At 37.7% G+C, this 16858-nt stretch overlaps 1 protein-coding gene across 1 annotated transcript in view; it reads left to right on the plus strand.

Annotated features, from left to right (window-relative positions):
* GPHN (gephyrin) overlaps nt 1-16858 on the plus strand; it is a 415464-nt gene that overhangs the window by 229197 nt on the left and 169409 nt on the right. Inside the window, exon 7 of the mRNA XM_069082448.1 lies at nt 13436-13573. Coding sequence (XP_068938549.1) covers nt 13436-13573 — 138 coding nt within the window. The remainder of the gene's footprint in view (nt 1-13435; nt 13574-16858) is intronic.

The following is a 16858-nucleotide window of genomic DNA, read 5'->3' on the forward strand; positions in this document are numbered from 1 at the left end:
GCACAACAACACATATACAGATATACACACACATAAGTCTTTTCAGCCTCTCTTCTTGGTTTGTTTTTTTTCCCCAAAAGACTTTGGGGCATATTGCCTTAAATAAACAAAGAGAAAAGCTTTTGGGATAACACAAAGAAATATTGCTCAAAATTCATATTGTCTAGCATATCCAAGTCCAGACAATTCTACTACTACAAGCAATCCCCTAGAGTTTTGTACCCAGTCACTCTTCTTTGATAGATTGACATGAAAGGCTGAATGCTTTGCACATCTGAATGACTACATTCTGTGCATTATGAAAGCCCCTAACTGTTACTTAATCTGAATACATTACCATCCTCTGTTCAATTTAAATTTCCTAAGACTTCATCCTCTTTTGACTGTCTTGCTTTTTAAAAAGATCCAAGTAGTTGAAAATGGAATGTATTTGGACAACAAATACTGTGGTAAGTGAAATAGTAATATTAATAGGGCAGGACAGGTATATTCCTTTTGATTTTCAGGGCACCCTAAGAATGAATAATGATTTAAGCTTGAACTACTTTAGGGAACTCTGTTGCTGATTGCTTTGAAGAATAAAGTTTCCTCCTGAGGTTACTTTGATTAATCAGGTAGAAGTTACATAAGCCTTTTATTTGTTTCTACTTTGTTCTCTTCTGTGATCTAAAGAAAGCATCATTTGTTCATTTATCTTTAATAAATATTTGAATGGATTTTTTCAGAAGATGAAACATTGCACTTGTGGGACTGACAGGATAAAATAGGGTGTTAGAAATAATGAGTGAATTTAGAAAAAAAGATTTTTATTTCAAGTCATTTCAGATGGGTGACTTGGCCTCTAACCCCTAGTCAAAAAGGCCAAGAGCAAGCACATGTTAAGATAGTTACAAAAGCCCTTTTATAATCCATCCAGATTTGAATTTCCCTTGACCCACATTGGTCAGCATTTCCACATTTCAATTCCCCCCTCCCTTCTCATCTTCATTTTTCCTTATACTTAAAGGAAAGGCCAAAAATGCATCTAGTCTCCTCTCCTTTTGTCTGCATCAGATAGCTTGAGAAAGTATTTTCCTTAATTGGTAAAAAAAAATTGACAGAAGCGTGAGTTTGAAGATTCGAATCCAATATATCAGTGATAAGTCTCATTATCTAATACCTTCATCCTACTTCAATATAAAGACTGGTCTCAGATTTCTCTACAATTAGGTAAGATTCTATGAGTAAAGTCTCATCACACAAGCAGTTGTGTTCTTCCCCTTTCCAATGAACCCATCAACTGAGGGGTCCAACAAGTAGGGTACAGGTTCCAAGATATGTTAGCTCTATCTTCCCCCAAACCACTGAACCTGGGCAGAGCATGTGACACAATCTGACCAAAAAAAGGGCCTGTCATTTGCAACTATTATTTGAATTCCTGAGGACCTCATCCTCATCCCTTGTGAATGAGACCTGGCCTGGCAGTTCTTTTGATATACAGGAAATGGCCTTTTCAGAACAAAGAAAAGTAGTAGATATACTGATTTTCAGGTGGCTAACATCCCCCACTGCCCCTCCCCCCAAGCAGTTTTGTTTCCGACATTAGTCACCAATATGACTTCAGATCATGTTTTCGTATAATTTCTGTGAAAACAAAATTCAATCATATCTTACACAGGGCATATGTGAAGTATTTTTATTGTTGCTAATAGTTCTGTTTTGATGGACTCAGTACATGGGAAAAGTCTTTGCTGCACAAAGATCATTGTTGATTAGAAAGAAAGTTGAAAATGTCTTTCATGGTCAGTCTGTTAATAACCTAGCATTTATTAGGCTCCTACTATATGCCAGACATGGTATTAAATACTGGGGATACAAAGTGTTAGAAATAACCAAGAATTTTACCTGGCCATGAGTGAATTTAGGAAAAAAAAAAACAGATTTTTATTTCACATCATTTCAGACAGGTAACTCGGCTTTTTACAAACCCTTGTGAAAGGCGCAAGTACAAAGTTAAGCTAGTTACACAGTCCTTTTATATTTTGTCCAGATTCGAATTTCATACCTTGAATCCCATTGGTTAGCATTTCAGGGTTCATTAAATCCCACCTCTTAATTACATCTTTTCATTTCCACATTTCAGTTCCCCCCTCCTCATCCTCATATACTTTATTCTTTATAAAAGGAAATGCCACGCCAGAATATTTTTAGTCTCTTCCCCATTTGGCTGCTTCTGATAGTGTGAGAAAGGCTTCTCCTCAGTTGCTAATAGATTTGACCAAAGCTGAGTTTGAAGATTCTAATCCAGGTTATCACTAATAAAAGTTCCATTATCTGAGGCAGGGTCTGGGTTTATGGTCCTCATCCCCATCCTTTGTTACCATGTTTCCCTGATAATAAGACACTGTCTTATTATTTTTTTTGGACAGAAAAACACCAGAGGGCTTATTTTAATGAACATTGACAGCAATTTTAATAAACAGGTAAATGTGAACAAAAAAATGTACCTTTATTCAATAAGCAAATCACTGGGGAAGAACAGGATGACGTGCTCACTGCTGCAGCTCTGATTGGATGCAGCTCAGAGCCCGGCGTGCGTTTTCGGGGGAGGGAGGGGGAGACGGTGCATACAGAGGGTACCGTAATGTAGTGTGTAGCACAGGGGATCACCTTCACTACAGTAGCAATCTCAATAGGGCTTATTTTAGAGGAATCTTACACAGTAAGGGGAGGGCTTATTTTCGGGATAGGTCTTATAATCGGGGAAACACCGTAATGTGACCTGGCCTGGCAGTTCCTTTTAATATACAGGAAGAGGCCTCCTCAGAACAAAGAAAAGTAGTAGATATGCTGTTTTTCAGGTGACAGCCTCCCCCAATGCCCTCTATAAGCAGTTTTTGTCTGACATTAGCCATCAGCATGACCTCAGATCAAGTTTCATATAATTTCTGTGGAAACAAAATTCAGTCATATCTTACAAACGTAAGGCAAAAAAAAAGTTCCTGCTCTTAAGGAGTTCGTAGTCTAATAAAGAGCTAAATACAAACAAGATCTATGCAGTTTAAATTGATGATACTTTCAGAGGGACGGCACTATGATTAGGGAAGGCTAATAAAGGCTTATTTATCTGGGAAGCCAGAATATGAGGAGTGGGAATGTGCCAGGCACAGGGGACAACCAGAAAACACTCAGTCAACATCAGGAGATGGAGCATCAGAAACATCATTGCATCTCAGGGTGCACGGCAGGGAATACCATGTAATAAGCCTGGAAAGTTAGGAAAAGATAAGTTATGAAGGACTTTAAAAGTCAAACAGATGGTTTTACATTTAATACTAGATAAAATAGGGAGGTGACAAAGCCCTATAGCTTAGGCCAGGCCTGCACAACTTGGGGCATAACTACTTTTGTCCCTCAGGCCACTTACAAAAGGATTTCAGGGCAGCCTGTGGGTGGGGGGCTGAACATAGAAGAAAACATCCTTTATATGTAGAGGAAATCCTTTGGCCTGCTGTAAGGGATGGATGAGGATGGACTGGAGTGGGGAAAGACTTGAGACAAGTAGACCCACAACAGGCTATTGTGATAGTTCAAGCCTGAAGTGATGAGGATCTGTACCAGGGTTGTGGCAGTGTCAGATAAGAACTTAAAAAGACTTTAAAAAAAAGAGGTGTTAGGGTAGAAACAAAAGGAATTTACAACTGATTGTATATTTGCAGAGAGAGAGTGAGAACTCAAGGATAATGCCTAGGATACATACCTTGGTGACTGAAAGGATTAAGGGTACCTTGACAGTACAAGGAAGGGAGAAAGATAATGAGTTGGCTTTGGACTTGTTAAGTTTAAAATGTCTGGGGAGAGAGGTTGGGACTGAACTAGTAGTTCCCAGAGCCATCTGCATAGAGATGCTAATTAAAACTAGTTGACTAAATGTAAAGCAGCTGAGTAAAAAGCTTAGTGGTCACTGGAACCTCACCATAGCTTCCATTTAGGTTTCATTCTGATTTGAGTTCCTACTGTATACTAGGTGCTGAGGTGAGAGTTGGGAGAACTGGCTCAGATTTTTGAAAGAATTAACTTAGACCTTCTCTTTAACCAATGGGAGCTTTATTAACACAAAAGCATGCAGGCCTGAGACTTAGCAAAGAGCTAAACAAAGGCACTGATATAGGAAAAGGACCAGTCTTATATACACAGAAAGCTACACAGATGATATTATTTTAGGGTTTCTAATGAGGGTCGGAGATTTAGGGATAGAATGCAAAAGATGGATGACACAAGATAAGGGAGACAGGGGAAATTTTATCACTCAGGATGGGGGGGGAGGTGCAGAAAAAGAATTCCATGATCCAGGTCAAGGGGGAAGTTTTATGGTATTTCAAGATAAGGGAAGAGACTTTAGGGTGTCTTCAGGTTAGAGAATAAACTAGGGGCTTTACAATGTACTGGGAAAGCAACCCTTAATATTATTTTTAACCCTTAGGGCACCTTTGTATCCATATCACTAGGCATTGTTTTTGTCATTTAAAAATGTCTTTGATACTGGTGTTAACCATTATGATATGAAAATAGGTACTGTAAAAAAAATTGTTTCTAGTTGATCTACTATTTTCTTAGTCATTTTTCAGTGGGGTCTGACCCTTCATGACCCCATTTGGGGTTTTCTTGGCAGATACGGGAGTGGTTTGTAATTTCTGTCTCCATTTTGTCAGACCGTCAGAGGTTAAGTGACTTGCCCAGGTTCACACAGCTAGGAAGTATCTAAGGCGAGATTTGAAATCGGGTACTGACTCCATGCCCAGTATTCTATCCACTGAGCCACCAGCTGCCTCTGAGTTACTATAATTCATGTGTATTCTAGATAGAGTTTGAATTCTCAGAGTTCTAAACTCAAGCATGGTTTTATTATGTCTCTCTACTAGCAAGGAAAGTATTCTGTACCACAGCAATAAAAATTTCCTCAGGATTTTTTCTCTGGACAGTCCGGACAGAGTTACAAATAGAGATAGCGAACAGATTTAGTAGGATTAAGTAGCCCCTACCTAAGGTTTCTGCATTGTAACTTTTTGTGTCAGTGATTTCTACCAAGTTTCAGGTGAGCCAGTATAAATCTACCTCACTGGCAAATTACACATATTATTATTTTTTAAAATAAAGATGCAATACTTTTGGCAAACCCAGTCAAGTAAAACATTTTTCTTTGAGGTATTTATCCTCTAGTCATGATTTTTAATGTTTCTGATACTAAAAGTTGCCTGCACTCCCCACCCAGTTTAATAGGCTCTCAGTTCAGTTGATCACCTGCCCACCTCAGGAAAAGAGCTCCCCAGTATAGGTAGCAGAGTGGCATCATCACCTGTTCATTCACTTCAGGACTGCCACTATAAGACAAGGTAGGTAACCCTGTTATTTTCTTCATATACCTCACAGTCTCAGCTTGGTGAAGTTATTCAGTGTTCAGCAAGAAGTCTAGATTGCACTTAGAACAGAATTGACAGGAATTCAAATTATCTTTGTAAAGATGATCGGCCCTTTTTCCATCATATTGTGTCATATGCTGTGCCCAGGATCAGTGGTTTGGGGTAAGATAGAGCTAACATCTCCTGGAAACTGTACCCTACTTGTTGGACCCATCTGTGATGGGAGTTAAGAGTTCACAGGGAGAGGGGAAGAACTATTAACTGAATCACTGATAAGCGGGTTGCTTGTGTGATGAGATTTTGCTCATAGAATCTTGCCTAACTGTAGAAAAATCTGAGACCAATCTTTATTTTGAAACAGGAAGAAATAAAAAGAGGGAACCAGAAGACTGAAAGGGTCGATTGGAATCTCTACCAAGTTCTCTCTTTGTTCTTATCAGAAGCCAGTGCTAGGCATTTGCAAAGTTTAGTGTCATCTTTGGCTAAGTAAGGAACATATTTTTTGTTATATGGGAAGTAAAGTGGCCCTTGGGATCAAACTCTGACCTTATTAGTAAGTACCAACCATCTTAGCTTTCATTTTATCAGTTACTCCGATCTCGTTGGGCTTATTATATACATATTACTTTTGAAGTTTGAAAAGATGTTCTGTTACCAATTTTTGACTAGTATTTAATTCCCAATCATTCTTGTTCACTTAAAATCTATTTCAACATTTGGACCATTTATTTATTTATTTTGTGGTTACAGTTTTAAGCCAACTGTATGCATTAATTGTCGATGCCTGTAACATAATGTTGGAAGTTTTATAGTTTTTAAAATAGCATCTTCTTTTCTTGTTGAAGTGAAGAACTATAGTTGCTATAGTTCAATCATATTTTAAGATCGGCATCAATACAGTTTTATTTTTACCAAAGGTAGAGTTTTATGATAGTTTTGCACAGTTGAGAATTAGAAAACAAAATTGACAGGTAGAAAACTACTGTCCACAAGAAGAGCTGCTGACCTGTCATCTGACAAAGAAAAAAATCAGCAAGCTATTTACCCTACTGAAGAGTAATAGATTAAATGGTACCACCAACCTCCTTCTGCAGTGACCCATAATTCCTAGAGAATCTACATAATCTCTAGGTTTCTCAGGACCTATCAGCACTCCCCAAAAGACATAAATTCATGGATTATTACCAAACAAATACAAATCATGAACATGGTGAGTCAAGTGGCTATTTTCCCACCCTCTCAGCTGAGGATCTTTCCTCATACTTCACCTAAAAAATGAGAACATTCACTAAGAGTTCCTCCTTTCCTCTTCCTCATCTCACATCACTCAGACATCTTCTGCCTACCAGCTTCACTTCTCTCTCACATGAAAAGATGGCTCTTCTTGTTGCCAAGAGCAGCCTTTCTACATGTACTCTGGTGGGTAAAAGATGGAATGTCTGAGGAAACAAAGATTTGATCTTTCAAGCATATTGATTTATTAAGCAATGAGTGGCAATTGCTCAACAAACTAGGACCATATCTTCTCAGCCTAGGTTTGGACCCTAAATATAGGAGAAGACAAACTTTTATACATAAAAAACAATTAATCAAATAAGACCAATTAATTAAAATGAAACAATACAACTTATTGGTAATCTTATTTCCAATTAGATGAAAGATAATTAGCATGGAGAGAACAAACAGGAGCATTTCCCTGAATTCAGGGAAAAAAAGGTTTCCCATTCCCCCCAAGTGTCTGTAAACAATCAAAGGAACGTGGAAACAATAGCTGATTAATCGGTACAGGACCAGTTCATAGAGAAGACATATAGGTTGCTTAAAGTATATAATTTGAGATCGCTTACAGCCATCTTTGGACTTGACTGGGTTTCTGGTCAGTATAACCTAGGTTCTTCATTAAGAACCTCTAAACAGCGCATAGGTCCAGCTTCCCAGCCACACAGTATTATAAGGTTTTGTTGTTTTCAGTCATATCTGACTCTTCATGACGCCATTTGGGGTTTTCTTGGTAGAGATACCGGAGTGGTTTGCCATTTCCTTCTCCAGTGCATTTTACAGATTAGGAAACTGCGGCAAACAGTGACAAACAAAAGTGACTTGTCCCATCAAGATCCTCCTTAGACTCCTCGAGACCCCCCCCCCTCAACTCTTCCTCTAGTCACCCCAGACTACTTGACCACCCCTAGTTCCCTCTCATAATCTTTCTGTATATCCATCTTACCTCCATGAAGATGCTCAGATTCAGCCTATTCAAACAGTATAATAAGGTTTTCTCCCAATTATCACATTCTCACAAGACAGAAATTGGGCTAGACTCATAATTGAATAGAAAGGTAACTGAGCTAGCTCCAAAATTGACTCATAACATGGAGTCAGTGTGGTTCTCAGTTCCCACCACCATTTGCTGTTCATTGTGGTTATTTAGTCATTTTTCAAACATGATCTATAGTGTTCGTGACCATTTGGGATTTTCCTGGCAAAGATACTAGAGTGATTTGCCTTTCTCTTCTCTAGCTCATTTTACAGATGAGGAAACTGAGTTAAACAGGTTTAAGTGACCAGCACAGGGTCACACAGCTAGTATCTGAGACCAGATTTGAACTCATGTAGAGGAGTCTTCTTGACTCTTGACTCCAGGCCCAACTGCACTGCCTAGCTACCACTTGCCACTCCAATACCTTCAGTTCCCTTGATCCAGGAGTGTGCTAGCAAATATTTCAAAACCAGCTCTCTAGGAGAGAAAATTTAAATTTAATCTGCATTATTAACATTTTTTCTGTCAGTTTCTTAAATCTAGAAAATGTACAAAACAGCAAATTATGCTCTCATTTGTAATGTTTGCTGATTTCTGAGGTGTACATGTTTACACTGAAAATTTTACAGTTGGGTTCTGGGAGCCAGTAAGAGTTAATTAAGTCTAGCACACCCCTGCCTTGATCCTATCCTGGAAGCATATAAAGCTTCACAACCTTCCTACCTTTCCAGTCTTCTTTCTTGTTACTCCCTTCCATGCACTCTGTGATCCAGCTACATTGGCCTACTTCCTATTGCTCACATAAATTCTGTATCCTTATTTATTTGCCCTGATGGTTCCTCATTTCTGAAATGCTCTGCTCCACTTCTCTTCTTTGTTACACTGGCTTCTTTCAGTTCTAATCCCATCTTCTGCAAAAGACCTTTCCTAGTCCCCCTAGTTGCTAGTGTCTTCCCCTCACAAAGTACTTCCATCTGTTTTCTACATATCTTACATGTACCTAGTTATTTACATGTTATTTACATCTTCTCCATTAAAAAGTAAGCATGTTGAGGGAGGGATCTATTTTGACCTTTTTTTTTTGGTTTTGTTTCTGTTTTGTTTTGTCATATTTTTTTTTCCTTTTTTTAGTTTTGCCTTAGCACTTAGCACACTTAGCACTGTGCCTGGCACTGACAGGGTATGGGCCCAAGCCAAGACCTCTTCCCAAAAAGAATTTGAGTCCCATTTGTGCATAAACCCTGGAACCCCCCCACACACACACACACACCCCATCTTATATTCTCCCTGAATTTTCCCATTTGATCTGGCTTTTTCTTGCCCAAATCTGTTACCCTTAAGGTTAACATAGCCTAGCCCTCCATTGTCTATTTTCTCCATATTGCCTCAGACTGCTTCCCATCCTTCATCCCATCAAAATCACATTCTCTTATTTCCTAGAATCTGACCTCTAGTCACCTCAGTCCCATCAAGATCCTCCTTAGACTCATCCTCAAGACCCCCCCTCAACCCTTCCTATAGTCACCCCAGACTACTTGACCACCCCTAGTTCCCTCTCATAATCTTTCTGTATATCCATCTTTCCTCCATGAAGATGCTCAGATTCAGCCTAGCTAAGATTCAATCTGGCTGGCTTGTCAAGCATCACAAAAGACTCCTTAAGAGTCTATCCAATATGGCAGATCTTTAATAAACTCTGTTTTTCTTGGGTTGAAAGAAGGCTTGGGTCGAATTCATTTGGGCAGGACCCAGAATGTCGGTTATTTTGGGGTCCCAAGCACCACTAATATTTAAAACCCCAATAGCACCTTGTAAGGGCTTAATAAATTCTGCCTGCCTGCCTGCCTACCAGCCCAACTGACTGACCTATCTATGGGAAGCATTATCAGTTCAAGAATCAACTTCTTGTTGAGTTGACTCCAGAATAGACTTGAGAATAATGACTCCAATAGTAATATAGCCTAAAACTAGGAGGATAGTCTAATTGTGTTGAGGTTTGGGTTTTAGGGATGCTCAAGAGTTTGTTCTGCAAGTTTCCTGACCCAGGGATGTCCAAGAGCTTGATGAAGACCTTTTAGAGCTTCTCTGAGCCATCCTTTATCCATATCCAAGCATATATCTAGAACCAGGTTAGTATTGACCTTTAGTGAAGAAAAGAACCACTTAATTCACAAAATTCTGCTCTCTGTTATGTTGCTACTCTGTGCTCACCCAATCTGACTCATTGCCAGGCTAAAACACAATTGGCTCCTAGGACTGGGGGTGGAGAGTCACTGTCTTCCCAGTTTCTGTTAGGTCATTTTTTATGGATCTTTTTTAAATTTTTACTTCAAGTTCCTTTTTCTTTCCTCCTCATTTCACAACCCCTTCACTTAAAACCTTACTATCTCCTCCTTTACTCTCTTTGTTTTGTTGTTTTCAGTCATATCTGACTCTTCATGACCACATTTGGGGTTTTCTTGCAGAGATACTGGAGTGGTTTGCCATTTCCTTCTCCAGTGCATTTTACAGATGAGGAAACTGCAGCAAACAGTGACAAACAAAAGTGACTTGGCCAAATCACACAGCTAGTAAGTGTCTGAGGCTACATTTGAACTCAGGAAGATGAGTCTTTCTGATTCCAGGCCCAGCACTCTAGCCATTGTGCTTCCTAACTGCTCCTTTAGTCTCTAATAAAGAGGTGATCCTTCTTGTAAAAACCAACTCTTCTTCATGTACCCTTGGTGCCATTCCTTTCCATCTTTTCCAGAAACCTGCTCCCAGTATCATGCCTAATCTGTCTCTAATCTTAAATCTCTCCCCTTTTACCTTCTAGCAGTTTCAGATAGCCTCCTTCAAACTAATGGTCTGAGATCAGTTACAGAGCCAGCTCTGCTATGGACTAATCAGATGGTCTTGAAAAATTCACTTCACCTTTATGAACTTCCTCATTTGTTAAATAGAGATAACACATATCTCCTCATTTCTTGTTCCTGCCTTCCCTGGCTTCCTTCCTCAGCTATAATTTCACTCTATACAAGAATAATTTTCTGGTCTTCTTTAATATCTGTGAATTCCCTTTGAGATTATCTCCAATTTATATTGTATGTATCTTGTTTGTACTTGGTTCTTTTCATATTATTTCCTCTCCTAGAATATAAGAGCAAGGACTGTTTTTGCATTTCTTTTTTTATCTGCAGTGCCCTTAAGTAGCAGACACTTAATAAATGGACAGCTAGATGGTAATGGATAAAGAGTTGGAGGGCCTGGAATCGGAGAGACCTAAATTTGAATGTGCCCTCAGACACTTACTAGCTCTGTGATTCTGGGTAATTCACTGTTTGCCTCAGTTTCCTCATCTGGAAAAGGGAATTGCTAATCATTCCAGTATCTTTGCCAAAAAAAAACCCCAAAAGGGGTCACAAAGAGTCAGATATGACTGAAAATAACTAAACAACAACCTGATAAATACTCATTGACTTATTGACTAATTCCTAGGATTGTTATGAGGCTAAAACAAAGTAAACTGCAAAATGTTATGTAAGTATAAAGCAGTTTTGTTTTTTGTTTCTAATTTTAAAAGATTAGAAAAACATTGTGTTTTTAAAATTTGTTATGTGTATTTCTATTACTAGAAGATGTTCAGTTGGCATATATTATGATATTATAAATGTAAGCATCTTCATGAATCTATTTTTTTAAGTTTGCTGATGCTGTTCATCTTAGAGGAAAGCCCTTAGGAGAAAAGAATTGTTTATCTTTGTCTAATCTCTGTATCTCTCAATCCACTGAATTAGATATTAGTTTGTGATGGCTGTCTTTTACCAATCTCTATCTACCAGTGAACCAGTTAATCAAATATTAATTGATAAGGGCAGATATTCTTAGTTGGTTGATAGGCACAGTAATTTCCCAAAATTCCTTCTAAGAAACATTCTGATTCAGTTAAGAAAAGTTATTCAATTACATGTGGACATAATATGGTCTATAAATCAGATCCATCCCCATTGGGTAAAAAAAAAAAATGCCTATTACCAGCTGACCAAGAAAAAGGTAGGATTGGTACAGTGCTTATAGTAGTATGATGTAGATTTGATATAGCCTTCCTCTCTTCATTCTCCTCCTGTCTTAATTGCTTTGTGTCCTTTGATGGATCTTCATCTTTGTCCTGCTCCCTAACTGTGGATTTTCCTCAAGACTTTGTCCTAGGCCTTCTCTTTTTATCTCTGTACTATCTCCATTGGTGCTATCATCAGTTCAATTATCATCTCTATGCAGATCATTCACAGATCTGTATATCTAGCCCTGGTCTCTCTTTTGTTCTCCAATCCCACTTTTTCAGCTGTATATTTGACATTTCAAACTAGATGTCTTGTAGGCATGTTTAATTCAGAATGTCTATAGCAGAAAACTAATTATCTTTCCCCTGAAATCCACCATCTTTGTAAACATATCTGTTACTCTCAAGGTCACCCCCATCCAATTCTGAGTCTTGTTTCTACCATCACAACACACATCCCCTTCTCTCTATTCACATAGCTACCACTATGGAGTTCAGTCCCTCATCACCTCTCACCTACCCTCTTCCCTCTAATTGGTCTCCTTGCCTCAGTCCTTTCCTCATTCTCACTTATGCTCCACAGACCTGCCAAACTGATTTTCCTAAAGCACAGATCTGATGTCATCTCCTGCTCAGTAAACTCCAGTGACTCCATATTACTTCTAGAATCAAATACAAAGTCTTTCTTTTGGTTCTCAAAATCTTTCATAACTTGTTCCTTTCCTACTTTTTCTGACTTCTTATACTTTGCTCCCTACCATACACACACTATGGTCCAAAAAAAACTGAACTAATTGCTGTTTGTTGTATACAGGACTACATTTCCTGTCTTTGTGTCTTTAGCTAACTGGAGCATTCCATGCCTGAAATGCTCTCCCTCCTGACTTCTGCCTCACTTTCCTCAAAATTCAGCTCAAGTCCAGTCTTCTGCAAAAGACCTTCCTAGTGTCCCCATGCACCCAACCTCTTGAGCTTTCCCCTATAAGATTACCTTCTTTCTGCTCTATATGTATGTATGTATCTCATATGCACCTATTTATTTACATATTGTCTCTTTGATTTTAGTATAAAAGCCTCTTCAGGTCAGTGGACTATTTTTGTGTTTCTTTGTCTCTCTAGTGCTTAGCAAACACCTAGCACAAAATGAGCATTTAATAAATTCTTATTGATTAATTGGTTAATCAATTGATTATTATTGATTAATTTGTTGATTGATTAAACCTTGCCTGTCCCTGAACTATTGAGAACCAGACCTTAGAGGGAAGATTATTATTAAGGTAGCAATTTGATTGCAGGTCTAAGATTTTCCCAACAGTAGCATATTATAGTTTCTTATTTAGTCATAATACCATTTCTCCCTGTTCCCAATACCCCTAGGACCAGGATCACAGCAGATTAAAAAGAAAGTATCTGAGTTAACAATATTTGGGCCCAAGAATATAAGCCCCTTCAGGGGACCAACCAAACTTAAGTTTGAACAACTCCTTGAACAGCTCCAGAATTAGCTCACTAGAATCCCAAACATGTATCGCACATAGTTTTAGTATATAATTTAGCAATGATAATTTGCTCTGGTGTTCAACCCAAATAGAGATTTTTGGGGGGTGGCTCATTTCTTTGGTTTATTGTCTTTATTTTGAAATATCTCAGAATGGAAGTTATGTATGTGCACAAATTATTCCTACTTTCCTGTTGTTGTTCTAATGACCACAGTCTCAGTTCAGATCTCTTCTTGTATAGGTCACAGTGCTGTTGATATTACCAAAGTGGCAAGAAGACATCGCATGTCTCCATTCCCACTGACATCTATGGATAAAGCTTTCATCACAGTTCTAGAGATGACACCGGTGCTTGGAACAGAAATCATCAACTACCGAGGTACAATCAAATATAACACTGCCCTTTGTACACTGGCTGCAATGTCTTTCTATGATCAAGCTTAATATTACAATCTATAGTTTTCACAAAACAGTGGGTTTAGTTACTTGATATTAAACAACTTTGTTATTATCACACAACCCTACCTCAACTCTCAGAACAACAGTTCTTTGCTTCCTTTTTTTCTTGAAAATGGAAGAACTATCATATTATTTTCTACTAATTCCCGTATCAACTAAAGAAAACTCAGGACTGAGTGGTAAATATAGCTATTCATGAGACTGATATTCTTGATAAATGGGAAACAACTGGTGATGCTCATAAAAGTATTTTTCATGGTATTGGCTTTAAAAGCCAATACCAAAATCCACCAACACATTGTCCATAGGGATCACCAAACATCATTGACTTCTCTGTCTTCTTATTTGTATTTCTTTTATTAATTTTTTTATTATAAACTTTAGTATCTAAAGAACAAAAAAATTACACATGAAACTATGAACTCATTATGTACAGTTTGCTTTTTAGTTGCATATTAAATTTAACATGTTAGTAAGAAAACTACCCTGCTTGTTTCTGTCCCCTTTTCAACTTCAGTACATTCTTTTCTATGCTTTTCATACTCTCTTACTCCTTACTCTTAGACCTAAGTAAAGAATATAAAATTCACCCTGTTGAAAGTTAGTGGCAAGGTCGGCTTCTTCAGTTTTTCAGGATTTTGGAAAAAATACATAGAAATTTTAAACAATTAATTTAGTGGTTTTTAAGTTATATGATATCTTAACTGGTATATATGTAGCCTTCATATATACATAGATTGAACCAAGGTCAGAAATCCAATTATATGGAGAAAGGACTTGTACTTCCATTTTTTTTCCCAGAATTTTATTTTAGACTCAAACACCAGAATATAAATACAGAATAAAGAAACAAAAACATATCATAAACAAATATTAGAACTTAAATACAAAGTTAAAAAGAAAAGAAAAGCATGTCATGTACATAGCAGAACATAAGAGAGGATTCAAAATATGTAACAATAAATTTTCATTTCAAGAAATCCTATATGATGAATAATAGTCGCTGTGTTGAGAACTGTCCATCTTTTCTTTGCTTCCTTGTGAGTTTTCTTTTATTCTCTGCTGTGCACTTTTACTTTGTTCTCTTTTTTCCCTCCTCCCAACCCCTGCCCTGTAAGATCACAATAAAGTTTAGATATGTTTCTCTATAGCTATAATATATACATACCCTCCCCACCCCACCCCCCAAAAAGTTACAGTAAAGTTTATACATGTTTCTCCCTGGCTGTAGATATATACATACACATATACATATATACATACATATGTATAGACATATACTTTTCAAAACCTATTCTACTCCTGATCTTTGTTTTTATTAATGTGCATATCTCTTGTTTCCTATCCCTCCTGCTTCTTCTACTTTTACCCATTACCTGGGTAATTAACTTGCCCTCCTGTGACTTGCCTACCCCCCTCCAAGGATCCCTCCCCTATCCTCCTATTCCTATAAATCTAAAGACCCCTTTTCTCTCACCCTCCCATCTAGAGATCCCTCCCTTGTCCTCCCCCCCTCCCTGTGCCCCTACCATTTTATTTCTTCTGAATTTAGAAGGCTTTTATACTCTTCTAAATATATATGTATTGTTCTCTCTTAAACCTATTCCTGATGAAAGTAGGTTACCAGAACTATCAGCCCTCCTCACCGTTTGTATCGATTCTTCCTTTTGCACCTCATTTGTGTAAAATAATCAATCTTTTAAGCTGTTTCTAAATGGTTTTATTTTTAAATTCATATCATACTCAGGTTTACCCCATTTTTCTTACGAACTACCTAAGTATTGATAAGAGTCTTAGACATACACTTTACATATATAAAAAGTAAACAGTCTGTCCTTATGGATCCCTTATAATCAGTCTTGTTATATACCTTATATTTCTCTTGGTTCTTGTATGTCTTATATGTTCTGGTAAATCTTCTATCAAGTTCAGGATTTTTTTAAACAAAGTCTTGAAATTCTGAGTGTTTATCAAATGGCCATTTTTTTTTTTCGTTCAGGATAATACTTAACTTTACAGAGTATGATATTTTTGCCCAGAGTCCCATTTCTTTTGTTCTTCAATATGTTGTGTTCCAAGACCTGTGATCCTTTAATGTCTCTGATGCTAGGTCTTCTGTAATTCCAATTGTGGCACCATCATATTTAAATCTTGATGCTTTTAATATTTGTTTCTTGAGCTGTGGGTTTAGGAATTTGGTTATATTCCTATGAGTTTTCCTCATAGGATCTCTTTTAAATGATGAGCAGTGGATTTGTCTTATATTTCTACTTTCCCCCCTCTTGTTCTTATGCTTTGGTAAAATTTTCATTAGTTATTTTTTGTATTATTGTATCAAGATTCTCTTTTTAATCTTCACTTTCAGTTAATCCAATTATTTTTATATTTTCTTGTGAGCTATTCTCCAAATCTGTTGTTTTTCTTATAAAATTTCACTTTCTCTTCTATTTTTTCATTGTTCATATTTTGTTTAATCATTTCTTGATCTCTTATAATTTCACTGGCTTCACTTTCCCCAATTCTAAGTTTCAAGGTGTCATTTTCTTCCTTAAGATTCTGGATCTCCTTTTCTAATTGGTTGACTTTCCTTTCATGCCCTTCTTCTTTTTCTTGGATTATTCTTATTTTCTTTTTTAGTTTTTCCTCCATCTCTGTCATATGATTTTAAAATTCTTTTGAAAAGATCTATTATGAATTCTTTTGGGGCAGGTGACCATTTGACATTACTCTTTGGGGGGTTCTTTACTTAAGTATCCTCCTCTGAAGATGAACCCTTGGTCATCTCTATTCCCATAATAGGTTTGTATGATTGAAATTTTTCTCCTTTGTCTGCATTTTTTGTGGTAATAGCTTAATTTTTGTAATCACCTTTAGCCACGGGGTGTGGGAAATGTGCCGGTTGCCCAAGATCTTTGGTTCTTCCCTCTAGCCTGAAACCAAAGCCAAACTCCCCCGCATCCTGTAAGTGCCTGCAGCCAAGGGCTTTCTGCCCCACTGCTTCTGCTCTTACAGGCCTGTGCTGGTTCCTCCTCACCCCTGCTGCTTTTTGTAACAGCTGGTTTTGGCATTCCTTGTCAGCAGAGGATCCCTCAATCTTCCTGGGCATGGGCACCCAGCTCCCCTCACTATTCTGGGGGTCAAAGTTCTGGTTGCTAGGGCCAAGGCAGCCTCTCAAACTAACTAACCCCAAGGCTTGCCTCTTGTT

Source organism: Petaurus breviceps, unplaced genomic scaffold (genome assembly GCF_028583685.1).
Source record: "Petaurus breviceps papuanus isolate PSGF00001 unplaced genomic scaffold, PetGlider_PUasm1.0 166, whole genome shotgun sequence".
NCBI lineage: Eukaryota > Metazoa > Chordata > Mammalia > Diprotodontia > Petauridae > Petaurus > Petaurus breviceps.